The 26,453-nt window shown below is 40.3% G+C and overlaps 2 protein-coding genes across 4 annotated transcripts in view; both read right to left on the bottom strand.

Moving 5' to 3' along the window:
* Positions 1 to 127: 127 nt before the first annotated feature.
* On the bottom strand, positions 128 to 3,960 carry LOC127658176 (ras-related protein Rab-39B-like). 3 transcript variants are annotated; one of them, XM_052147320.1, is made up of 3 exons: positions 3,749 to 3,960; positions 3,474 to 3,670; positions 128 to 1,274 (listed from the first exon to the last, which is right to left on the bottom strand). In XM_052147320.1, the coding sequence occupies exons 2-3, from the start codon at positions 3,650 to 3,652 to the stop codon at positions 833 to 835; spliced, it is 621 nt and encodes a 206-aa protein (XP_052003280.1). In that variant the 5' UTR covers positions 3,653 to 3,670; positions 3,749 to 3,960; the 3' UTR covers positions 128 to 832. The 3 variants fall into 3 exon arrangements, with proteins under 3 accessions (XP_052003280.1, XP_052003281.1, XP_052003279.1); XM_052147321.1 differs by having other exon boundaries at positions 3,474 to 3,664; XM_052147319.1 differs by having other exon boundaries at positions 3,474 to 3,960.
* A 414-nt stretch (positions 3,961 to 4,374) lies between these two features.
* Positions 4,375 to 26,453, bottom strand: part of si:dkey-34d22.1 (discoidin, CUB and LCCL domain-containing protein 1) — a 37,650-nt gene continuing 15,571 nt past the window's right edge. The window contains exons 7-15 of the mRNA XM_052147317.1: positions 19,021 to 19,058; positions 18,201 to 18,380; positions 13,192 to 13,304; positions 12,893 to 13,064; positions 12,653 to 12,739; positions 12,395 to 12,488; positions 10,601 to 10,641; positions 10,399 to 10,506; positions 4,375 to 7,104 (exon numbers count right to left, since the gene is read on the bottom strand). Coding sequence (XP_052003277.1) covers positions 6,683 to 7,104; positions 10,399 to 10,506; positions 10,601 to 10,641; positions 12,395 to 12,488; positions 12,653 to 12,739; positions 12,893 to 13,064; positions 13,192 to 13,304; positions 18,201 to 18,380; positions 19,021 to 19,058 — 1,255 coding nt within the window. The 3' untranslated portion in view covers positions 4,375 to 6,682. The remainder of the gene's footprint in view (positions 7,105 to 10,398; positions 10,507 to 10,600; positions 10,642 to 12,394; positions 12,489 to 12,652; positions 12,740 to 12,892; positions 13,065 to 13,191; positions 13,305 to 18,200; positions 18,381 to 19,020; positions 19,059 to 26,453) is intronic.

Genomic DNA, 26,453 nt, shown 5'->3' with positions numbered 1-26,453 from the left:
GAAATGGAATTTCTGAACTTGTGGCAATGCAAATGTTAATCTGTTAGCAGGGATTATATATTTGTCAAGTGTTTGGGCAATGGTGTCACTTTGCTGTAGGGATGGGGGGGTTGGTATAAACTGAATTTGGTTTTGGTCATATATCCCAGTGTTTTACAATATCCTGTTTTTCATGAATAAATGAAGACTAATAATTGTGATTCACTCGCACTGAACTGGCTTAACAAGTTGTGCTGGTTACTTCTGAAAAGTTACTCCAATATGTCTGGACTGGAACTCAACTCAATATGTAAGCACCCTTTATATATGTCCCATTGAGTCCTTTACAAATGTACAGGATTAGTTCTCAGATTCCTTACTCAGAATGGTGGGCAATTATGAATTATTTTAGGAAGACTCTGTATTAAAGGTACCCTTTCTTATTCAGCAACAATACATTCATATTTGTGACACTAAGGAATTAGGCACCATATTGATAAGGGTAAAACAAACTTCAGTTTATATCAACAGTTGATGCAATACCTATTGTTGAATCAAGAAATATAAACTGACTTGATGGTGAAAAAATGGTGACTTTGGTGCAGGTTAGACATCAATAAAATATTTAATTGTTTCTTACATGTATTGTGTCCAAACACCATGATGTCAAGCCTGCTTTTTTTGTACTTTTTTTGAGCTTGACTTCCCATGGTCACTGTCATTGTATGGAATAGAGCTATATAAAGATTCTTCTTCAAAATTCCTTAATATTCCACAGAAAAAATACCAGCATGTGGGTAAGGAATGGCATAATTGTAAGTGAATAATGACAGAATTAAATTAAGTGAACTGGTTAGCAGGCACAGCTCTTGTTTTTCTCAGCAGGTTCATTGTTCTGGATATTCTGTAGCATTTCTGTAGCAGGAGCTGAGCACTTGACCCCGTCCCATCCCTCGCACAACTCCACCTCTCCATTCTTCAAGCCCTGATAAATCTGCTGGGTCAACAGGTCAAATGCCTCCTTCACATTGTGACCCGTTTTGGCAGAGGCCTCGATGTACGGTGTTCCTAACTGGCCTGCAAGTCTTTTGGCCTCAGTTCGGTCCACCTCTCGTTCTCCAGCCTGATCTCGGTCACTTTTGTGTCCCACCAGAACAAAGAGCACAGTGTAAGGTTGTACTCGCTCACACACCTCTGCGTGCCACTGCCGCACATGCTCAAAAGAGGCACGATTGCCCAAGTCAAACATCAGCAGACCTCCGACTGAGTTACGGTAGTACGAGCGGGTCACAGACCTGAAAGCATAGCATAGTTGAAGGTAAGTTTCCACACCATGGTCATGTCCAGAATGTTAGCAGTTTCCACTGTCAGCTGAGCTTCCTACTACTTATTTGGCTGACATTTATACAGTGACCATCCCAATGCAGTAACCTGAGAGTGTCTTTCTCAGTGGTCCATTATAGAGATCATGGATCACCCCTTAATGGCTTTAAACCTAAAGCCTTTCTGTTACAAGCTCAGAGCTTTAACCACTATTCTACACGAATGCTTGTTGATAAGTATGCATGAAAACGTATCTGAAAATAAACAAAACCTATGAATATACTGCTTTATAACACGTATTCTTGTGATCTGTACACAGTCAGGATGGTCGCTTAAAATTCACAAAGCCTAGGACAATTTGTTTATTTTAATAAAAAAAAGTGGATGCATTATTATGATGACCTCTGATTGCACAACCACTTTTATAGGTGACTACACTTTTGATTTAAGACTGCTCTTTCCTCAATCGGAAATTCTATATGAAGATGCAATGCTCCACAAAAGCCATACTACAATATGCAGGCTATGACCCGCTTTATCCCCTAGTAATGGCTAATATGTGGCTTTGATTCTACGTAAGTGGAATGCCGCATCAGAAGGGCCTTAAAATTTGCTGTTGTCAACATTTGCACATCTTGTTTTCAGTTGGCTTTCCACGAGAATCCATGCTCAACTTTCAAACTTGTGATATAATTATCTTTGTTGCCTCTGTGCTGCATTAAAAATACTTTTTTCGAGAGATATATGCTGCTTCAGAATTGACAAAATAATTTTTTATCATGAAAAAAAACTTTTTGCTAGTCATTGGAAGATTTGTGAGCCTGGTTGTGGATTTGCACAATATTGAATTGTAGGGGAAGACTAATTCATCTTTATGAGGAAAGCACTACCTGATTGGAAAGGTTAAGGTTTAGGGGTAAGTTTAGGATTGGGTTGTAATTTCTCCAAGAAATGACTTTCTTCCTGAACATAAATTACTCTTCCCCTGCCAACCTACATTTTGGATATTAAAAGCCTGGTTGCATGACAACGGGTCTGCACATGGGTGCCAAATGCAGTGATTGAGCTATCATACCTTACAGTATCAGCATTGAACATATCATTGCTTTACCACCTAAATGTACTTTTCCCAAATCCTGGGTAAGATCCCTGACAAATGTCAAGCTGTTCAGGAAATTCCCTTTCAGTTAAGGGGAACAGTTACATTTTGAGCTTGAATCACAGTGGTATAAATAAAAATAGGAACTGCCCTAAATAGCTCTGTAAATGTTACCATTCCACTCCAAGTGGGATTTGAACCAGTGTCTCTGGCATGGGAGGCAGGCGTGCTAGTGTCAGTCGCTAGTGTGCCTTTTGAGGCCAGGGGAATGGGGTTTACACACACTGCACAGCACGTACCAGCTGGCTACCCTAACACTCAACCCCCTAAACCACACTCCCATCCGGGTCATGTCACCACTGTAACCGGTCCTACTGCGAGCGGGATTCGAACCGGCATCTCCAGCTTGGGAGGCGGGTGTGCTAATGAGGACTTACAGATGCTAGTGTGCCTCTTGAGGCCAGAGGAGTGAAGTTTACACACTGCACAGCACAAGATGTAAACAATGTGTGTTAACATGATTTTAGTGAGATAAAACCGTAGATGTTATATCCAATTTACAGCTTTGCTTCCATGACAACATAACGCTGTAAACACTGTAATCCTTACAATTTAATTTAAACAATTTTACAGCTCAAATAATACACTAGTTTCATCAGAATTAATGTAAGTGCTTTTATAAAATGATAAGCTTCACATAAATGCTGTCGATTCCTTTAAAGTCAACCATGCAGACCAATTCCAATAGTAGGAATTACTATGGTGCAAAAACTGACAACATACTTCCTGAAGTATGATGATTTAAATACTTCAAACCTGATGCTATGATAAGTAATACATTTCACAATATCTTTTTTTTAAGAGTGGTACTTCCCTTAACTGTATTAGCTGTAATTCTGAGTAAACCTGCAGAAGTTAAAAAAAAAAAAAGTCCCTGTTTATTCTTGTTTGGTCAACTGAATAGTTCACTTTAAGTATATACATAGGAGAATGTAAATCGTATTAGTTTGGTTCATGGTATAACTTTCAAAGTTTGGAGTGAATGTAGATACTGTGTGTGTTCTCTGCTTACTTAAACCTCTCCTGACCAGCTGTATCCCAGAACTGCAGTTTCACTCTCACCCCAGGCTCCACCTCTAGGAAGTGCACATAGAAGTCCACACCGACGGTCTGGTTTATGCACTCCAGAAAAAGGTCCTCTGTATAGCGCTTCAGCATGGATGACTTTCCCACTGTGGAGTCCCCCAGCATGATGATACGAAACTGGTACTGCCACAAAGTAAGATCCATGACTTCTGAACTAGTGGACCACTAATCGTATGAATAACACAGCTAGGTTTGACTTACTGGTACTCGCTGGTACTCTATGATGATTTGACAAGGGATGATGGCAGTACACCAGGATCCTTGGAGGTCTGAATAGGTCCAAATAGCTTTTTGCCTTGTGGATGGTATTTAATCCAATCTAGAAATTACAATTTTAAAAATAAATTGAGATAATCCCACACTTCCCCAGGTTTTTCTGAGCACATATGCCAAGAGCAGCATTTTTCTGTTTGAGCATTGAAGGGGTGGGACCTCACAGTGTTGATCTGCTTTTTAAAGCTTTGCCTGTTCATACTTGTAAGTGGGAGGTTCATAGAGAGGTGGGGTTTATAAAAGAACAGGAGAAACTTTGGCATTCAAACATGAGAATGCTTTGAGGTCATACCCTTTGAAGATTATTGAAAATGACCAATGTAATGATGAAATCGTATCATGCAGCATTCACTGGATTCTTCAGGTACATACCAATAGCCAAAATGCAACATCACAGACAGTGGCAGAGAATTTCTCACAGTTTTCCACACCAATGTGAATTACAGGTCAGTTGTGTCTGAAAGTTTCTATATGATGCCTTCCAAACAGGAGGTGGACAACATTGGTACCGACTCCCAAAGGAGACAGAATCAGAATCATCTTTATTGGCAAGTATGCTTAAACGTACAAGGAATGTGTCTTGGTGACAGGAGCTTCCAGTGCAAAACAATACTAAACCGCAACAAAACATAGATAATAATAAAGTAAATATCAAATACACAGTTCGTTCCCCTGTCCCCACCTGTACTCACAGTCACAAAGGCTGTTTCCCTGTCAATGCCAATGACCACAGAGGTCATTCTCTCATCACTGACTGTTACCCTGCCACTGCCTGTGCTCACAGTAACTATGACTGTTCCCCTGTCATGGCCAGTGTCCAAGCCTTCCACGGCTTCACTCCCCGAGCCTTCTACGGCTTGGCCCTCTGAGCTGCTCCCTCCTGAACCATGTCCAGCAGCCGCAGCTGTCCCCTCTGCCCCATGGCCTCCTCCCAGGCCTCGTGACCCTGTCCCTGCCTTGTGGTCACCCCCCAAACCCACCACTGACTCCACCCTTGTCTCAGGCCATGCCTCAAGGACTAAAAATGGTTCAAGGAACGAAATTGAAAATTTTAACAGAACATAACCGAAAACAAGAACAATGTGATTTTCAATTGTTCCGGAGTGAAAACATTATTTTGAAATGCTGGTAACCGGTTGGTTATATGGTACCTTTTAATTTTGTTCAGAATTAGTTTTCATGAAACTAAAGGCCAAAGAGTAAAAGTTTTGGAACTACACCACTTCATGTTACCTGAAAAAAATTAAACATGTGCTTTGATACAGAAGGAAACTGCTGCATCACACATTTCTTTGCCTAATTCTCTGTTGTGGATGTCACATCTGTGAATGAAGACCTTTTTTAACAACTATGTAGAATTACTACATATACATGCACAGCTAATCCAGACACAAGGAAAACATTATTAGAGATACAGTAAAAAGTACCTTTCTCAGTTTCCAAGTCTTCAATGAATTATTGTTAGATATGATGCATCAATACAGATTTGATTCTGCCGGGTTTCAACAAAGCAGATCTGTAAATAAAATTATTCTTAACTGTTAATTAACTGCTTGTTATCATTTCTATGCTCGCTTATTTTGGTGAGGCAAGCTCCAGAAAGAGGCCTTTTAAGCACTGATTCAGCATGCATGACTTGACATGTTTGCTAAAATGTATTAATGTTCATTCTATGAGACTAGGTTGCAAGAGTGTCATAGAAGCGACATGAAATGATGTGTTTGCTTCAGAAAATGTGCTTTTCATTTTGCATTTTTTCTTTGGACACTTTTGGATAGATTGAGGTGTTGGTTAAGGGTATAGGATGTCTGTTTTGTTTACCTCTATATTGATTTTAGAACAATATTAATTAGGTTTAGGTTACTTTTTTAGGTTAGGGAGGTAAATTTTACTGATTAAAACCTCCATCTAATTTTAATCTTAAAAACCTAATCTGATTAAGACAGCATTTCACTCACTTTTGGCACCCTGCTGGACATTATAATGGGAAACTGTAACCAAACGTGTATTGAGGCATATTATTTCGTTTTGCAAAAATGTTGCCATGGTCACAATGTTCATGAGACCAGGCTATATTTTTAATGGCCAGAGGCCACTAGGAGTGTTTTCTTGTTCTTTGTGATAACACCACACATCCAGAAACTCTAAAGAGTACAAGTTTTACTGCAAATAGTGCTTCAGTGCTTTCTTTTCCCCCAGTCATATATGAAGTTTAACAGTCTTTTGCTTTAATTATGAACAGTTTGACAGTCTTCTGCTTTAATTTTAGTAAGTATTTTTTTTCTTCTCCACAAAAAAGTTTGGAAAAGAAATGAACAGTATACTGCACGTTGCACAATACTTTTACACGCATTGGAAGATACTTTTATCTAAAGCAATGCACCATGTATTTAAGGTAAATATATTTGGTAACACTTTACAATAAAGTTGTATTCGTTAACATTAGTTAACTACAATAGTTAACATAAACTAACAATGAACAATACTTTTACAGCACTTATTAATCTTAGTTAATTGCACCATTTACTAATACACTTTTAAAGTTAAAAGTTGTATATGTTAACATTAGTTAAGGGATAGGAACTAATATGAACAATTTATTTTTACATGAGATTTCAATTACATTGCCATTACTTATTAGCACTCATTTTTAATACTTCCCCAAGCCTAGAAAAACAAATTTTTAAAATGCCCTGTTATTTCTAGGGTTTTTATAACTGTGGGAACCCTGCATATTTTCCTTATTAATATGATATGCCCATTCCTGTTCCATATGTTGTCTTTAGAATTGCAGAAATGTTCTTTTTAGCAGCCATACAAAGACTTGGTCCAAGTGTCTTCAGTAAGAGATGGCAAAGTGGCTTAAAGTGGCTCATGGTAGGTATGTATTAGTGGTTCTACTGTCTGGGGCTCAACATGGATCACACTAGCCTTATGGCTAGTACCATGTGAGACTGGAGTACAGTACCCGTTAGAGATCACTCTGTGGGCAGGGCAGTCATACTGTTGTCCCAGCAATGCTCTTGTTCCCTGTGTGGATTGGCATACAGGTAGATTGGTGTTCTTTTGGCTGTCCAGTGATTGTGATATTAGAGAGTATATTTCACCAAAGGGAGTTGCATATTCTGGTTCGGGGGGCAGCGGATCGGTGTATTCTGGAAATTGTTGTCCGGGGGTGTCATATTGGTTGAAAGCGAAGGGGACTGTGTAGCCCTCTTCCATCAGGGGTCTGAACGTGAGACCCATCATCTGCCCACCAGATACTACATCAGGCTCATCATAGTCTGGAAACAACAGAGAAATGTTAAAGAAATACAGAATGTAGGATTCACGCTGCAATGAAGTGCTATTCATGATCATGGGACATCACTTTTAAAAGGGTTCATTAATGCAGTCTTCAAACCTATAAATAAACTAATGAATAATGATTATAATGACTCATTTGATTTACAACAATCAGAGAAAGAATTATATTTTTACACTATTATATTAAAAACACTATTATTTTGCTTCCATGCAAGCACGGATATATCCTTCAAGTTCAAATATTTTTTAACAATTATATTTTAAGTTATTTCAATTTTGTTTTATATAAAATTATGAAAGAATTATTCAATATTAATATTAAATATTACTGATTTATTTTAAATCAAAAAGATTGTTTTAAACAACATTTGTTTTAATTAATTAATTAATTAATTAATTAATATATGTTATGCCTTACAAATCCCAGCCTAATATAAAATGTTTCTTTAATATTATTAAAAAGTAATAGATCATAAAAGTACAGTATATGCTACTATAATGCAAACATGATGCATATGATGCTTTAGATGTGTGCCACAGCAAGCATTTACAATACGTAGTTATTAAAACACCTCAATTATCAAGCAATCAGACACACAATATAAAGTAGTGAATGCACCCTCCTTTTGATTGGTCCTCATTCCCAGAGGGCGGGCCTTACCCTGGGCCAGCTCATATCGAGGCATTATTGAGTTCCCATTTGATCACCCTGGTCACCCACTGCACTGTGTCAAAAAGTAGTTAGGGCTATGGAATGGGCCCCATGTTGTCCGCCTTTCTTTCTTCTTGCCTCCTCTCAATCCTCAACTCACACAGCAGGAATGCTAACAGGGCAAAACTGCTGTAATTGAAGCAACTTTAGAAAGGAATTTGATTGTCTTGACCACTGATCCTCTGTCCTCCAGATCCCAGAACCCCTTACTAAAGAGTCTGTTGGCCAGTGGGTTGTGGGGAGGGTGCTCTTTTGGCTTCAATGCCCCTAATTTGGGCTCCAGTTAAAGAACTCTTTCAGAGAAGCACTGCTGACTAAAGAAAGACATGTTTATGCTGCCATCGAGTCACTTGGGCAGGGGAATAAGAGACATTGTCTAATTCCACTGTTCCAACAACAGCACAAAGTATGTGGCCTCCATCCACATACCGCTATCATCAGAGGCTGCTGACCTGGATAATGTCAGCATCAAAGTTTTCCAAACAACTGCAGCCAAAAAAACAAAACCAGATCACTCTCATTATAACTAAGTGTAACAGGTTCACAGGATGGGCAAGGAGGAGGTGGGAACCGGCAGAACAGTCAACATCATTTTAATGACATAACTGAACTTAAGCAAACATAAACACACAGACACAGCGGCCGCATGTGTGTCTCTCTCTCTCTCAAACTGGCGCCTCCGGCTATTCTTTATCCCCTCCTGGCTGATTACGACAATTCACATCCGGGCATGCGTCCTCACGGCCTAGCTACACCCTCATCACACACCTCCGCTGCCCGATTAAGGACGGGGAAACCTCCGGCTTGACGTTACCCCCCCCTTCCTGGAGGGGAGGTGTTGCCCTTCTGGCCATCCTTCTGCCGGCAGGTCTTCCCTACCTCTCTGGAGCCCTTGGAGAGACAATGGGAGGGAGAGGGAAAGAGTAAGGTGGAGAGACAGTGAGAGGCGAGAGAGAGAAATACTCCCTTGCCTGTCCCCGAACATGCCGTCGCCTGGTCCTCAGCCACTCCTCCGCCCTCTGGCGGACGACAGGTGCTCCTCCCCTGGTGGACGGTAGCGAGTCCTCCGACCCCTGGTAGATGGTAACGGCTCCTCCCCTTTCCGGCAGATGGCAGCGCTTCCTCCAACACTCGACGGACGGCAGCGACTCCTCCGTCCCCTGGCGGACAGCTGCGGCTCCTACCCTGGCGGATAGCAGTGGCGAGGCCTCCACAACAGCGCAACCCTCCTCCTTCCCGGATTTCGGCACCAATGTTACAGGGTTCACAGGACGGGCAAGGAGGAGGCAGGAACCGGCAGAACAGTCAACATAATTTGTATGACATAACTGAACTTCAACAAACATAAACACACAGCACTCGCATGTCTCTCTCTCTCTCTCGAACTGGCACCTCCGGCTCATCTTTATCCCCCTCCTGGCTGATTAGGACAATTCAGTGTCTGGCGTGCATCCTCACTGCCCGGCCACGCCCTCCTCCTTGTCACACTAAGCTATTTACACTGTAAAATGGCAGATCTGCCAATAAGACACACATTCATTTGACGAGCATCCCATATTGTGCAGTGGCACTTACCACTTTATTTTTCTTGTTGAAAGAATATTTGAAACAAATGTCATACATGTGGATTGTTAGCTAGTAATTGTATTAATTAGCCTATATTTAAATAACTTCTAACCTGTTCATCAAAACCAGATCGAGTTGACTTAAGATGCTGAATTAAACTTTAGACGTTAAAATGCTCTAAAAACTTTAAACTCCACCCACTTATTTTTTTTAGATACAATTATCATATCTATGAATTGATTATGAATTGTATTTGTTATAAATTCTACTGTATTTGTTGCATCAAAAGCAGCTCATGATGCCATAAATAAGCTACTCTGAAATGCATTATTTTGGATGATAATATATGCCCTCCAGCCTCTTTTTCCCCCTACAATTCAAATAAAATTATGTTATTTCCAAATACCAAATGCTTGAATTTATTGCTATGAATTTTATGTCATAACATAGGGAAAAGGTCACAAGTGTAGATGGCTCAAAATCTTTTTTTCTCTTCCTCAGAACATGATTCCTTTATGTTTTTTCTCTCTTACCACACTATCACAGCAGCATCATCTGAGTTGTGATACAGTGACATGATCAGAGAAAAAGAAAGTAATAAACATCTAAAAAAAAAAAAAGAATTTCACCTTTAAATTTCAAATGGCATATGTGGTAAAAAGAAATATGTATAAAGAGTACAGAGTAACGATACTGTCTTTCTTTGCTGAATCTGGCAACATAGTGGGGGTGGCTCTAACAAAGGGTCAGAATGACTACTTGGTTTTCACTCAGTTTCCTTGCTGCAGTTTGAGTCACACTAACCATCTTATGTGCTGCTATATATTTACATGATGTCTATGAGCTGTTGGTTTGAAGAGACTCTGAGAACTTTTGTACCCAGCGGCATCTTCTCAACAAACACTGCCTTGTCTCGTTTGTCGATTAAAACTTTCCTTCATGAATTTTGGTATTCATTGCTAACCGGGGTTGAAAAGATTTGTGGATATCTTACCATTGTGAGGAGGGTTGGGGAGAGCGTCGTGGATGTTCCTAAACAAAGGGTATGATATAATCTCTGGATTTGTGCACGGAAGCATCTTCCCATGGACACCCTGACAGCCTGAAGCAGAGACAAATAAAGTCAGTTCGGAAATAACGACAATATTGGACGTGGAATAAAAAACATACTAGAGATACAGAGAAATAACTGTTACCTTGGTCAACACTGCATTTCTTTATTTGTGCACTTCTTTTTCTGAAGTAAAAAAAGACAGGTAGAGGGGTGATTCTTGTGAAAGAACATATCAGGGTTACATTTCCTATTTTGTGAATATTAATATTTTTTACACCATGGCATTGTTTTCACAACAATAATTACATTCTTATAACCCGAATTCTCATTACCGTAATGCAAAAAATGTTTATAAATCTTACTTAATACTGTATTGAGAAAAAATTATTATGACAAATTATATAAATTAAATTCTAAAGTACACATCATCCAGTATATTATAAATGATGATAGTATTTGTTGTACTGCCTTTTTATGCAAATGTGAAACTGTAACACAGTCACAGTAAGAAAGACATTTAGAAGAATCACCATTGAGAAAAATGGGGATTAGGAATAAAACAAACTACAAAAAAACTGTATTGCAATAGCAAGATTTGGGGATAATGTGCTGAATTATCAAGTATGTAATGTCACAAGGAAAAAATCTTAATGGTAAATAAAATAGGCCTTATTTTCTTCATGCAAAATATGATTTCTTATTTTTAGATTTTGGGGTGAAATGTGACCTTGATGTTTTTGTTATGGGGCTTTTCGACTGCACGGTACAAATCGACTCAACTCGACTCTGCTCGCTTTTTTGGGGTTTTCCACTGTGGATAGTACCTGGTACTAGATACTTTTACTAGATACTTTTACTAGTACCACCTCGTTCGAGGTTCCAAGCGAGCTGAGCCGTTAATAAATGTGACGTCAAAATCCTGTAGATCCCTGATTGGTCAAGGAGAATCGTCACTGGATTTCCAACACGTGACATCAACCCTCTAGTTTTAAAGATAGCAACAGCGATAACAGTATCATTTGTTCACGCCACTTTTGAATTGTGAAAAAAGAAATGGCTGTGTGCAAAACCATGCTGTGGTCAATAAACGAGGTGCAGATTGTCCACTCGTTAACGATGAGTGAAATGAAAAAGTTTCTCAGGAAGTGTCTTAGCTGTTGGCCGCTCACGGATACCACCGGACCTAACAACAGTGTAGGGAAAATTTAAAAAAAAGTTTTAAAAACTTGAACCATCAAGGAAAAGTGGAAGTGGTTCGACCAAATGGACGCTATCTAAACCGGCGAACAATGGGTGGGAGAGTGCCCTGGACTCAGCCAAGATGGAGGAAGGTACATTTTGTTATGTTAACTCTATACTCTGCTTGAAAGCTTCACGTTATTTAGTTGACCAGCTACTGGAAGCTTCTAAAACAACAAGGCCCATTTAACTGTTACACTTGTGTAAAATCGCCATGCAACAACTGCTTTATGCAGCAGAATGAGCTAGTAGCTAACAGCTAGCGGTCGTGTTATTGTTTTGGTCAGTTTGTGTTGTGTTTAAGATGATGTCATGGCAGTAGAGGCGGCTATGACGATCAGCCTATAATCCCACCCACGCTGATGAGGCACTAAACTGCAGTGGAAATGCAAGCTCAGAAAAGTAAAGCGAGTAGAGTTGAGGCGAGTTGAACCATAACATGCAGTGGGAAAGTGCCATATTATTCCTGCTGTAAATAAACTGTAGTGGAAATGCAAGCTCAGAAAAGTAAAGCGAGTAGAGTTGAGGCAAGTCGAACCGTAAAGTGCAGTGGGAAAGTGCTTTTAGATTCACTCAAAGACAGAATCATAGTGGTTAATATTGGGACAATCTGTATCAATATTTGTTAAGTTTGTAGCCCTGCTGTCATTTGCAATGTCCGTTCTAAATTCTTTCTGAGGAACAGTTGATGTGGTACCTTCTCCACCAAATGAGTCCAGCCAAAAGGCAACCCACACACAGAGTGGCACCCAAAACCATGCCCACCACTAGTATCAGTGCCTGGCTAGGACCTGTAGGGAAATAATGGCAGACAATAAAGGGGGGCTAGGGGGTGCATTGCCCCCCTAGATTTTCCTTGTGGGCCCAGCAGAGGCACCACAAAATGATCAAGGGGGACTTGCATTATATTCAAATTGTCAATCATTTTTGAAGTCACCTAATCAAATTCATTCACCTGAGCTTCTTGTGATTACAGGACCCTCAGTGGGCAGTGTGTCTAGAGGTACTGTTTCTGTGACAGCTGCTTTGCCAGAGTTGACTCCTTATGAAAAAAGTGAGATAAATGTTAAGAAATACCTAATTTATCATTTACCACAATGTCCTTGGAACTGTAACTTTATGCAATGTCCACATCTAAACTGAAGTTCCTACTCTGCAATGAATATCGGTTCTGAATTCTGTGGCAAATCCTTACCATCTCCATGGGAACGGGGTCTGAGAGGGGCAGAAGGGCAACCCAGCACTTGTACTTGTGCAGAGGCCCTGCTATGCCACTGCTGGGGTTTCAGAAGTAGGTAGCGTGCTACTACTGGAGGGATCAGACTGTTGAGCACTGTCCAATGACCATCAGCATAGGCCTCAAACACCTTCAAATAATATAATCATATGAATTTAACAGTTTGAAATATATCAAATGTTAAGCAAGAACTGGGATTTCAATTAATTAAACAAAGGTATATGAAAGGTACAAAGGAAGAATTAGTCTTAGTGTACCTTTCTTTCTTTGATTGATGGAGCTTTGTATGCTTTCCAGTTTTTGCCATCTTTGCTTAACATCAGGGTGTAAGATTCAATGTAGTAGTTTTGTGTACCTTTTGTTATGATGCCTGAAAGCAGATGTGAGACCATCAAGTAATGATCAGTGCAATAAAAACAAAACTGTTGCAGTCTTACCCTTATCAAATCATCGATTAAAGGAAAATTCTAGGCCCAATACAAGTTAAAGGAATAGTTCACCCAGAATTAAAATTCATTCATCATTTTCTCACCTTCATCCCATCCCAGATGTGTATGACTGTCTTTCTTCTGTTGAACACAAACACATTTTTTTGAGTATTTCAGCTCTGTGGGTCCTCACAATACAAATTAATAGGTACACCAATGTTTTGAAGTTCCAAAAAGCACATAAAGGCAGCATAAAATTACTATATAAAAGACTCCAGTGGTAAAACCCATGTCTTCAGAAGCTATATGATAGATGTGGGTGTAACACAGATCAATATTTAAAGGAAAAGTTCACCTAAAAATCTAAATTATCTCATTATTTTCTCACTCTCATGCCATCCCAGACGTGTATGACTTTCTCTCTTCAGCAGAACACAAATAAATATTTTTGGAAGAATATTTCAGCTCTGTAGGTCCATACAATGTAGGGCTGCAACTAACATTTATATTGATAATCGACTAATCTAACGATTATTAGAATGATTATTCGACTATTCGTTTGATTATTGCAACGATTAATCATTAGCTTTTAACTGACTATTCATCTTGTGCCTAGACTTAAAAGGTTGTATTAAAGTGCTTACTAACAATAAAGAGGACAAAATCATCTTTTAAAAATATCTCTAAATGACATTCACTGAATTCCAAGGAACTGTTTTATTACATATTGTATTCAACATTCTCCAATAACAATTTCATTTCTTCTGCAGTATAGCTACTAATGTAATGTATGAGTTTTAGATATTATTTTTGGAAAACAAGCCAAAAAAGACTGATCAAAAACTTTGTTGCAGTGTAATGGGCTAAAACTACACTCCTGCAACTTTATTTTCACTTCGATCCATCTTTAACTCACAAAAACAAACTCTATCTTCTTAATAGAGCTGCATATCTACTTCACAATAAGATACAGACGTGACACATAGGCTACAGTATATTATGATTCAATATGTTGCAATCCATCACTTTATTAATCTATCTAAAGCAAACGCGCATGAGGGACGGGTGTCCCCGCGCCAGAGGGTGCCTCAGTCGGGTGCAGTTTCAGTTTCTCCCCTTCATGCGACTCATAGAAGTGGTGTTGACCGCACAGAGAAATGCCATTTTTGTAGTTTATTTATGATGCACTTCCTTATTATTTGAACTTTAATAAGGGATGCATTAAGGATATAATGCCAGGTTGTTTGCATTTTAGATGCTCTGACATGCAGGTTTTGCTTAAGTGGAATGCCAGATCCAGCTCTGCTTTATTTCACGACGACAGTGCTTCTGTATTTCCTTATTTTGCATTTCTCCATTATAATTCCATTATATTTTGTGATCTACATCACCTGAAGCTGTTTGGAAAGTATAGCGTGCATCTAGACATGTGTTTTCTTCCTCTCCTCGGTCAGGCGCGAGCTGCTGTGCTCCTCTATCGCATCATCATAAGAGTTTCATATGATCTCAAGTTTAGTTAAATGAGATCAAACGACAATTCGACAACTAAAATGTTTGTAGACAATTTTTATTGTCGACATTGTCGATAACATCGATTAATCGTTTCAGCCCTAATACAATACAATAGAACATTTTGAAGCTCCAAAAACCTCATACAGTACAGCCATCATAAAAGTTTGACTCCAGTGGATTAATTAATTTCTTCTAAAGCGAAACACTTGATGTGTGTAAGAAATAGATCAATATTTAAAACGCCCACAAGCACCATTTTGAAAAAGAAACAGAGAAAATACAAATCAATAGCAAATTCAATTCAGCTTCTGTATAATATTCCTTGTAAACAACACTGTACTTATATTTTGTATTTCAAGCATCAGTTCTCATGTGAACTTGTCAACGTGCTTACTTCATGCGAGAGGCTGCGTGACCTCGACCCTCGTGAACGTACATACCACAACTGGCCGGAAGCTAATATTTAACTAAAAAAAGTTGTAAATATTGATCTATTTCTTACACACACCTTGTTTTTGGAGCTTCAAAATGTTGGCACACATTCACTTGCATTGTATGGACCTACAGAGCTGAAATATTCTTTCAAAAATCTTTGTTGTGTTCTGCTGAAAAAAGAAAGTCAAACACATCTGGGATGGCATGAGGGTGATTAAATGATGAGAAAATTTAAATTTTAGGGTGAACTATTCCTTTTTTATTATAAATTCTCCTCCCTGCCCAGAAGGTGGCAGTATGCACAAATAATGCAAATTGCCACAAACAAAAGCAGAAGAATGTGAAAGTGGAGATTGATAGTAAAAAAGGACTGAAATATTTACCTGTTTCTCACCCACACTTATCATATTGCGTCAGAAGATATTGATTTATTGAGTCTTATGGATTACTTTTATTCTGCCTTTAAGTGCTTTTGGAGCTTTACCATTTTGTTGCATTGTGAGGGCCTATACAGCTGAAATATTATTTTAAAAATATTTTTCTTCTTCTGTTATATGCAACTGGGCTGGAATGAGGGTGGGTAAATGATGAGAGAATTAAAATTTTTGAGTGAACTATCCCTTTAAGCTCAATCAACAGCAATAGTGCCATTATGTTGATTATGTTCGACTAGTCCCTCTTTTTCTTACAAAAAGCAAAAATCAAGGCTACAGTGAGGCAATTAAAATGGAAGTGAATGGGGACAATTTTTGGAAGGTTAAAGGCAGAAACATGAAGCTTGTAATATTAAAAAAGCACTTTTATATATATTTATACTGTATAAGCATAAATATATATACAGTATCTCACAAAAGTGAGTACACCCCTCACATTTTTGTAAATATTTGATTATATCTTTTCATGTGACAACACTGAAGAAATGACACTTTGCTACAATGTAAAGTAGTGAGTGTACAGCTTGTATAACAGTGTAAATTTGCCGTCCCCTCAAAATAACTCAACACACATTAATGTCTAAACCGCTGGCAACAAAAGTGAGTACACCCCTAAGTGAAAATGTCCAAATTGGGCCCAAAGTGTCAATATTTTGTGTGGCCACCATTATTTTCCAGCACTGCTGTAACCCTCTTGGGCATGGAGTTAACCAGAGCTTCACAGGTTTCCACTGGAGTCCTCTTCCACTCCTCCATGATGACATCACAGAGCTGGTCTGAGCATTGACAGGCTGACCCCCCACACCTTCAACCTCTGCAGCAATGCTGGCAGCACTCATACGTCTATTTCCCAAAGACAACCTTTGGATATGAAGCTGAGCACGTGCACTCAACTTCTTTGGTTGACCATGGCGAGGCCTGTTCTGAGTGGAACCTGTCCTGTTAAACCACTGTATGGTCTTGGCCACCATGCTGCAGCTCAGTGTCAGGGTCTTGGAAATCTTCTTATAGCCTAGGCAATCTTTATGTAGAGCAACAATTCTTTGCCATGAGGTGCCATGTTGAACTTCCAGTGACCAGTATGAGGGAGTGTGAGAGCGATGACACCAAATTTAACACACCTGCTCCCCATTCACACCTGAGACCTTGTAACACTAACGAGTCACCGGGCAGAGAGAATGGCTAATTGGGCCCAATTTGGACATTTTCACTTAGGGGTGTACTCACTTTTGTTGTGTGTGTTGAGTTATTTTGAGGGGACAGCAAAGTTACACTGTTATACAAGCTGTACACTCACTACTTTACATTGTAGCAAAGTGTCATTTCTTCAGTGTTGTCACATGAAAAGATATAATCAAATATTTACAAAAATGTGAGGGGTGTACTCACTTTTGTGAGATACTGTAAATATATATATATATATATATATATAATTTGTCTATTAAAACTTGTGCATTATTTGAGCTGTAAAGTTGTTTAAATCGTTTTTGCGGGATTACAGGGTTTAAGACGTTATGTCATCATGGCAATGATGTCGTAAAATTAGATATAATTTTACACAGAAAAAGCTTTTAAGCGATTTTCTTACACTAAAATCATGTTAACATACATATTATTTACGTCTTGTGGCTATACATCTGAAACAGGGAGAATTTGAATGTTTACAGATTGGCCCTATTCTCTTCCATTGTAAGTGCCTAATTTAATGTTATTTTTAAAGAAAACAATTTAATAAAAATGCTGTTGATTGAGCTCATCTTTTATTGAAGGAACAATAAACAAAAAGTAAATATGTCTCCCATGTCTGTATCATGCGTTTATCAAACATCCTATAGCTGCAGCTATTTAACTTATGGCCAGTTATATATTTTTCATCATATAACGGATAGCTCTGGCTTTTAATTCTGATTGCATGAGCTACAAGTTACTTGGCAACCGTAAACAGCCTATGGTGAAGGCCCGAGTATACTTAGTTTTTCTGCATTGTGCTTGCTTGACTGCATTGCCTTTCTAAGTATACTGTTTTGACCACAAGTGAATATGAATATGAACGCATGTTTCGAAGATGTGCACAGACGAGGACTGTCCGCGTGTCAAGAAAATCAGTGCCACACACGAAGAGTCCATGCAGATGATGAAATTTGCTTCACATATACTGTGCCCATTCCGATCAGCAATGCAGACAACCAACATATACTTAGGACTTTAGAGTTATGAACTAACTTGTCAGAGTAATTATTTATTCTGATTATTCATATTAATAATGAATAATATTCATCTTATTAAACATTGGTAATTTGTATCATATTGCTATTACCAGCATTTAGCAAAAGCAAAAAGCCATGAGAGGCCGTGCAACCTGCCTGTTTCAATAGGAAATATGACGACACAGGAAAGAAAACTGTGCATGTCAAGCGATTTCATGGGGTCTTAAAATATTTTCCTTGTTGTGCTGACCTGTGACACTACTCTTATTCCACAACTCAAGCACCACCCACGGCTGCTGATCTTCGGAGCTCGCAGCCCACTGAGAGTTCCCATGTCCTGGAGACCAAGAGACCCGCTGACCGAATCTGTTCACCTCCTCCCATACTGAAGAAGTGTTATAGGCCACCACTGTTAGCTCACTTTCATACTCTGTGCACGGAAAGGGAACAAAATGTGTTCAAACAAGTGAAGAACCCCTGCAAGTAAATGTTAGTTTTTTAACTGCTATGCCATGTTTATCTTCTGGCAATATGTAATTACAAGTAGGTACTTATACCATGTTTAAGGTGTAAGTATCATGTAGCAGGTGCAACAGTATTATATTCACTGTAATTTTGTGAGTACCCTAAACACTGACTCATTGATTGTCTTGGGATCAAACTAAACCAAGAAATCCCAATTTTACAACTAAATCAACAATGATTAGCCACTTGAGATTAAAGCAGCATATATAAAGTGAGATTTCAAAGGCATGTATAATAATGTTTAAATATGGTATGTATTTACATTTTTACATTACTTTAATACTTTCACTACAATACAGTTATAATTATGTATATTTAGTGTTACATTTCGGTTGCAGTGTGTGTATACCGATAATATTAACATCTTGCGTTTGATTTGCAGTTAAAGAAAAATTATCACAATGAATTAATACAAAGCAAAGCTATAACTCATGCATATTAGTGCTCTGTCTATATATATTATAATTACTATATTACATAGACAAATGACTAGTTATGAATTCAAATTATATCTGCCCAAATCATGTCTCATAGAGAGTTATTACCTCTGTGGAAGACAAGGCGTTTATCTGACAAGGAACCACTGTAAAGAAAAACAATTCAGGTTAATGATGCATTCATAATTGTTTTGTTGAAATTTTCTTACACTTTTCTGTCATCATTTATTTACAGTTTGTTAGCCTCAGTCCCCATAACGATGTTCATAATGGGGTGTAAGGAGGTAGCATGAGTCGGTGAATTTCAACTCAAAGTGGTAATTAGTGGTGCTTGCAAAGCATCACTATTGTAATCTCACATACTTATTAGTGGTGCTTGCAAAGCATCACTATTGTAATCTCACATACTTATTAGTGGTGCTTGCAAAGCATCACTATTGTAATCTCACATACTTATTTTTATTTTTCTTCTTTTTATTATTATTCTATCTCCGTACAAAACTTCGGCACCTAACTCGTCCCGCACCGTTTGGCGTAGACCCACAAATGAGGTGTCAAATCGAACGGCCTATTGAGGACACGTGTGCTATGACTTTTATAAGCGATCGGAGTGCGGTATTTGCCCCAGGGGCAAAAAAGCGGCCGAAAAATCCCATAGACTTAACATTGTGACAAACTTTGAGGCGTCACAGCTCGAGCGAGGATTTCACAGAAACGTGTGATTTGCCACATTTGAAGAGGCTGGCAGGCTCTGTAAGAGCATACCTCAATATGGGGTAAAAGTTGCACCCCTGGGGGCAGGAGCTGCCCAAAAATGCCCCAATTGACTTATAATGGTGTAGGACGGCCCATGAAATGAAAAGGCATAGGGATTTGTATTGAACATAGCTCTGGATCACAGTGTCATAGAGACCAGGGGTGGGCTCATTTTACTCAGACGACCAATCAGTCTCTCAGGATCATTGTGAAGCTATCAAGCCACGCCCTAGCAACCATTAAGAGCACCTTAGCAACAAGTCCCATAGACTTCTATTGAAACAGATCAAAGGGATATCTCCGGATAGAAGTGTCATAGAAACACAAGGGTGGTCTCGTTTGACTCGGGACAGCAAACAGCCAATCATGCATCAAATCAACACTTCCTAGCCCCTCCCTAGCAACCATTGTCGAGCACCTTAACAACCAAAATCCATAGAGGGATATCTTCCATTCTGAATGTCACAGAGGCATGGGAGTTGGTTTATATCATTCATACTGACAAGCAGCCTTTGGAGATTCATGATTGGCAGCTGCCAAGCCACTCCCTAGCAACTAAACAGAGTACCCTAGCAACCGTTTAGCAGTAACTATATCTCTGCACCACAAAATCAGAGAGACTTCTGGGTTGATTTATTTCAATCAGGATGGCAAGGAGACTTGATTAGTATCACTATGGTAACTGCCTAGCAACCACATGGGGTTACCCTAGCAACCGAGTAACAAATCACATATCTCTGCATCAGAAAAGCGTAGAGACTTCCGGGTTGACTTATTTCAATCAGGATGGAAAGGACACTTCATTAGTATCACTATGGTAACTGCCTAGCAACCAGATGGGCTTACCCTAGCAACCGAGTAACAAATCACATATCTCTGCATCACAAAAACATAGAGACTTCCGGGTTGACTTATTTCAATCAGGATGGCAAGGACACTTCATTAGTATCACTATGGTAACTGCCTAGCAACCAGATGAGCTTACCCTAGCAACCGAGTAACAAATCACATATCTCTGCATCAGAAAAACGTAGAGACTTCCGGGTTGACTTATTTCAATCAGGATGGCAAGGACACTTGATTAGTATCACTATGGTATCTGCCTAGCAACCAGATGGGCTTACCCTAGCAACCGAGTAACAAATCACATATCTCTGCATCACAAAAACATAGAGACTTCCGGGTTGACTTATTTCAATCAGGATGGCAAGGAGACTTGATAAGTATCACTATGTTAACTGCCTAGCAACCAGATGGGGTTACCCTAGCAACCGAGAAACAAATCACATATCTCGGCACCAGAAAAGAGTACAGACTTCCGGGTTGATTTATTTCAATCAGGATGGCAAGGACACTTGATTACTATCACTATGGTAACTGCCTAGCAACCAGATGGGGTTACCCTAGCAACCGAGAAACAAATCACATATCTCGGCACCAGAAAAGAGTACAGACTTCCGGGTTGATTTATTTCAATCAGGATGGCAAGGAGACTTGATTAGTATCACTATGGTAACTGCCTAGCAACCAGATGGGGTTACCCTAGCAACCGAGTAACAAATCACATATCTCTGCATCAGAAAAGCGTAGAGACTTCCGGGTTGACTTATTTCAATCAGGATGGCAAGGAGACTTGATTAGTATCACTATGGTAACTGCCTAGCAACCAGATGGGGTTACCCTAGCAACCGAGTAACAAATCACATATCTCTGCATCAGAAAAGCGTAGAGACTTCCGGGTTGACTTATTTCAATCAGGATGGCAAGGACACTTGATTAGTATCACTATGGTAACTGCCTAGCAACCAGATGGGGTTACCCTAGCAACCGAGTAACAAATCACATATCTCTGCACCAGAAAACAGTACAGATTTTTGGGTTGAATTATTTCACTCAGGATGGAAAGGAGCCATGTATTGTATTACCTTGCTAACTGCATAGCAACCACATGGGCTTACCCTAGCAACCTAGTAACAAATCACATATTTCTGCACCAGAAAATTATACAGACTTCTGGGTTGATTTATTTATGACCACAATTTCTGTTCTTTTCAAGCAGGCTATTTGACGAGTTTTGCCACGGCAAGCACCACTCACATTTTCTTCAGGAAATGTACCTATCTAGTTAGTGGTGCTTGCAAGCATCACTATTGTAATCTCACATACTTATTTTTATTTTTATACTTTTATTATTCTATCTCCGTACAAAACTTCGGCACCTAACTCGTCCCGCACCGTTTGGCGTAGACCCACGAATGAGGTATCAAATCGAACGGCCTATTGAGGACACGTGTGCTATGACTTTTATAAGCGATCGGAGTGCGGTATTTGCCCCAGGGGCAAAAAGCGGCGAAAAATCCCATAGACTTAACATTGTGACAAACTTTGAGGCGTCACAGCTCCGAGCGAGGATTTCGCAGAAGCGTGTGATTTGCCACATTTGAAGAGGCTGGCAGGCTCTGTAAGAGCATACCTCAATATGGGGTAAAAGTTGCACCCCTGGGGGCAGGAGCTGCCCAAAAATGCCCCAATTGACTTATAATGGTGTAGGACGCCCCATGAAATGAAAAGGCATAGGGATTTGTATTGAACATAGCTCTGGATCACAGTGTCATAGAGACGAGGGGGTGGGCTCATTTTACTCAGACGACCAATCAGTCTCTCTGGATCATTGTGAAGCTATCAAGCCACGCCCTAGCAACCATTAAGAGCACCTTAGCAACAAGTCCCATAGACTTCTATTGAAAAAGATCAAAGGGATATCTCCGGATAGAACTGTCATAGAAACACAAGGGTGGTCTCGTTTGACTCGGGACAGCAAACAGCCAATCATGCATCACTTCAACACTTCCTAGCCCCTCCCTAGCAACCATTGTCGAGCACCTTAACAACCAAAATCCATAGAGGGATATCTTCCATTCTGAATGTCACAGAGGCATGGGAGTTGGTTTATATCATTCATACTGACAAGCAGCCTTTGGAGATTCATGATTGGCAGCTGCCAAGCCACTCCCTAGCAACTACACAGAGTACCCTAGCAACCGTTTAGCAGTAACTATATCTCTGCACCAGAAAATCAGAGAGACTTCTGGGTTGATTTATTTCAATCAGGATGGCAAGGAGACTTGATAAGTATCACTATGTTAACTGCCTAGCAACCAGATGGGGTTACCCTGGCAACCGAGTAACAAATCACATATCTCTGCATCAGAAAAGCGTAGAGACTTCCGGGTTGACTTATTTCAATCAGGATGGAAAGGAGACTTCATTAGTATCACTATGGTAACTGCCTAGCAACCAGATGGGCTTACCCTAGCAACCGAGTAACAAATCACATATCTCTGCATCACAAAAACATAGAGACTTCTGGGTTGACTTATTTCAATCAGGATGGCAAGGAGACTTGATTAGTATCACTATGGTAACTGCCTAGCAACCAGATGGGGTTACCCTAGCAACCGAGTAACAAATCACATATCTCTGCATCAGAAAAGCGTAGAGACTTCCGGGTTGACTTATTTCAATCAGGATGGCAAGGACACTTCATTAGTATCACTATGGTAACTGCCTAGCAACCAGATGGGCTTACCCTAGCAACCGAGTAACAAATCACATATCTCTGCATCACAAAAACATAGAGACTTCCGGGTTGACTTATTTCAATCAGGATGGCAAGGACACTTGATAAGTATCACTATGTTAACTTCCTAGCAACCAGATGGGGTAACCCTAGCAACCGAGTAACAAATCACATATCTCTGCATCAGAAAAGCGTAGAGACTTCCGGGTTGACTTATTTCAATCAGGATGGCAAGGACACTTCATTAGTATCACTATGGTAACTGCCTAGCAACCAGATGGGCTTACCCTAGCAACCGAGTAACAAATCACATATCTCTGCATCACAAAAACATAGAGACTTCCGGGTTGACTTATTTCAATCAGGATGGCAAGGACACTTGATAAGTATCACTATGTTAACTTCCTAGCAACCAGATGGGGTTACCCTAGCAACCGAGTAACAAATCACATATCTCTGCACCAGAAAACACTACAGACTTCCGGGTTGACTTATTTCACTCAGGATCGAAAGGAGCCATGTGTTGTATTACCTTGGTAACTGCATAGCAACCACTTGGGCTTACCCTAGCAACCGAGTAACAAATCACATATTTCTGCACCAGAAAATCGTACAGACTTCTGGTTTTATTTATTTATCACCACAATTTTTGATCTTTTCAAGTTACAGCATGCTGTTTGACGAGTTTTGCCACGGCAAGCACCACTCACATTTTCTTCAGGAAATGTACCCATCTAGTTTATTTTATAACACAAAATTGACTTTTCAGCATTCATTCAACAAAAACTCTCTTTTCAGCAGAGGGTCAGCACACGCTCTCTCTGTGTGTGTGTGTGTGTAGCTCTCCCCTCACTGGCATCTGGACTCACACTTTAAACCCATCTCCACTCTCAGAGATCATCTCCTGATCTCGCTCTCCCTCCACAAGCCAACACTCAACCAGGCCCCCACAACCACATACCCCCACCGTCCGAGCCGTCCGGCCTGCCCAGTACCCCCCCCTTTCTGGAGAGAGAGTCCACAATAGCCAACTGCGCCCCCTGGTCTGTGGACCACCTTAAACTTAAATGGCTGAAGAGCCAGATTCCAACAGGTGATCCGCGCGTTGGTGTCCTTCATGCGATGGAGCCAATGTAGCGGGGTGTGGTCTGAACAGAGGGTGAAAGCCCATCCCAGGAGGTAGAACTGAAGGGTGAAAACTGCCCACTTGATAGCCAGACACTCTTTCTCAATGGTGATGTACCTCGCCTCTCTCGTCAAAAGCTTCTGGCTGATGTACAGCACTAGGCAATCCTCCCCCTCGACCACCTGGGACAACACGACTCCCAACCCCCTGTCTGATGCGTCGGTCTGTACAACAAAAGGGAGAGAAAAAACTGGAGCATGTAACAATGGCCCACCACAAAGCGCCGCTTTAACCTAAATAAAAACCTGTTGGCATGGCTCTAACCACTGGAAATGGTCTGGGGCTTCCTTTTTAGTGAGTTCAGTCAGCGGGCAGGTAAAGTTAAAATAATTAGGCACAAACCTCCTATAACAGTCAACCAGCCCCAGGAAATGTCTCACCTCCTTTTTGGTCTTGGGTCTCAGGCAGGCTGCAACCGCTGCGATCTTATCAATTTGGGGGCGCACCTGCCTGTGACCCAAATGGAATCCCAGATGCCGTACCTCCACCAATCCATTTGCACACTTCTTGGGGTTTGCCATGAGTCCCGCCTGTTGCAGTGACCTCAGAACCGCCCTCAGATGCTGCATGTGCCGCTGCAATCTTTACTGTATATAATGATCCAGATCTGATCCAGTCATCTAGATAGCCAATACCATACGCACAGTGCAGTCTGAGGACTCGGCCCATAAGGCACTGAAAAATAGATGGGGCCCCAAAGAAACCAAATGGAAGGGTCACAAATTGGTTTAAGCCAAACAGTGTGGTGCGGTTTTCTCACGGGACACTGGTGTTAAGGGGATCTTCTAATAACCCTTCATTAAATCCAGTGTCAAATAATAGCGAGCCACGCCTAACCGATCGAGAAGTTGGTCAATACGAGGCATTGGATACGTGTCAAATATAGACACCGCATTGACCTTTCTATAATCCACATAGAACCGGACTGAGCCGTCGCTCTTCAAAACCAGCACCACCAAGCTGGCCCAGTCACTGTGGGATTCTTCTATTACCCCATATCGAGCATGGCATTTAATTCTTCCTGAACCATTTTGTTTTGTGCTCGGGTAGGGACAACTGCTTGCCATTACCCCTGGGGTTGTTTCGATGAGGTTTTTATGACCGGGAAGGTTGCAAGAACACGTCAGAGAATTATCTTTAAATTTAATTTAGAGCCTGATGTGGGTAGTAATACAAGGACTTTATCTCCCTGTGTAAATTCCCATAGCCAAGCTCCCTTGTTATACAGCCATGTGTGACATTCTTGAACCTGTAGCAAATTATCCTGCGATAGTTGCCCCAATGTGTGGAGATTTGCTCTAAGGTCAAGAACGTATTGAATTTAGTTTTTACTGTTTAAAGGTCCCTCCTTCCAATTTTCCCTCACTATATCTAAGATAGCAAGATGCTTACACCATACAATAATTAAATTGGGGAGAACCCAGAATAACTGTGAATAACAGGAGTTCCCAACTCCAAGCATCTTTGTGCACAAACTTACAATTCATGCTTTTAAGGGTTTTATTGAACCGTTCGACCAAGTTGCCCATTTGTGGGTGTTGTCCGAATCGATTTAATACCCAATAATTCGTACAGCTCGCGTAGTGCACGTGACAAAAGTAGTGCCTTGATCAGTGAGGATTTGTTTCAGAATCTCCACTCGGAAGATAATTTTGAATAGTGCCTCCACAACACTGCATGCTGAAATGTTGCGTAGAGGCACTGCTTCCAGATATTGCAATGCATAGTCCACCAGAACCAACACAAAGCGAAGCTAGCATTAGTTCAATCTATTGGCCCGACGAGGTCCATACCAATTCTTTCGAAAGGGACCTCAATCAAAGGAAGCAGGTGCAAAGGCGCTCTTCGTGTGGCCGGCAGCTTCACCAGCTGACATTCATGCCACACCATCTGGGAACATCCCTGCGAATGCCCGGCCAATAGAAACGGGCCATTAGATGGTTCACTGTCTTTTCCTGCCCTAAGTGACCCGCTATAGGATTATAATGAGGAATAACATCTGGAATAACATTTCTCTAC

The sequence above is a fragment of the Xyrauchen texanus genome, chromosome 17 (genome assembly GCF_025860055.1).
Source record: "Xyrauchen texanus isolate HMW12.3.18 chromosome 17, RBS_HiC_50CHRs, whole genome shotgun sequence".
Classification (NCBI taxonomy): Eukaryota; Metazoa; Chordata; class Actinopteri; order Cypriniformes; family Catostomidae; genus Xyrauchen; species Xyrauchen texanus.
The sequence above is the reverse complement of the archived record's forward strand: the minus strand, read 5'-3'. Positions and strand labels throughout refer to the sequence as shown.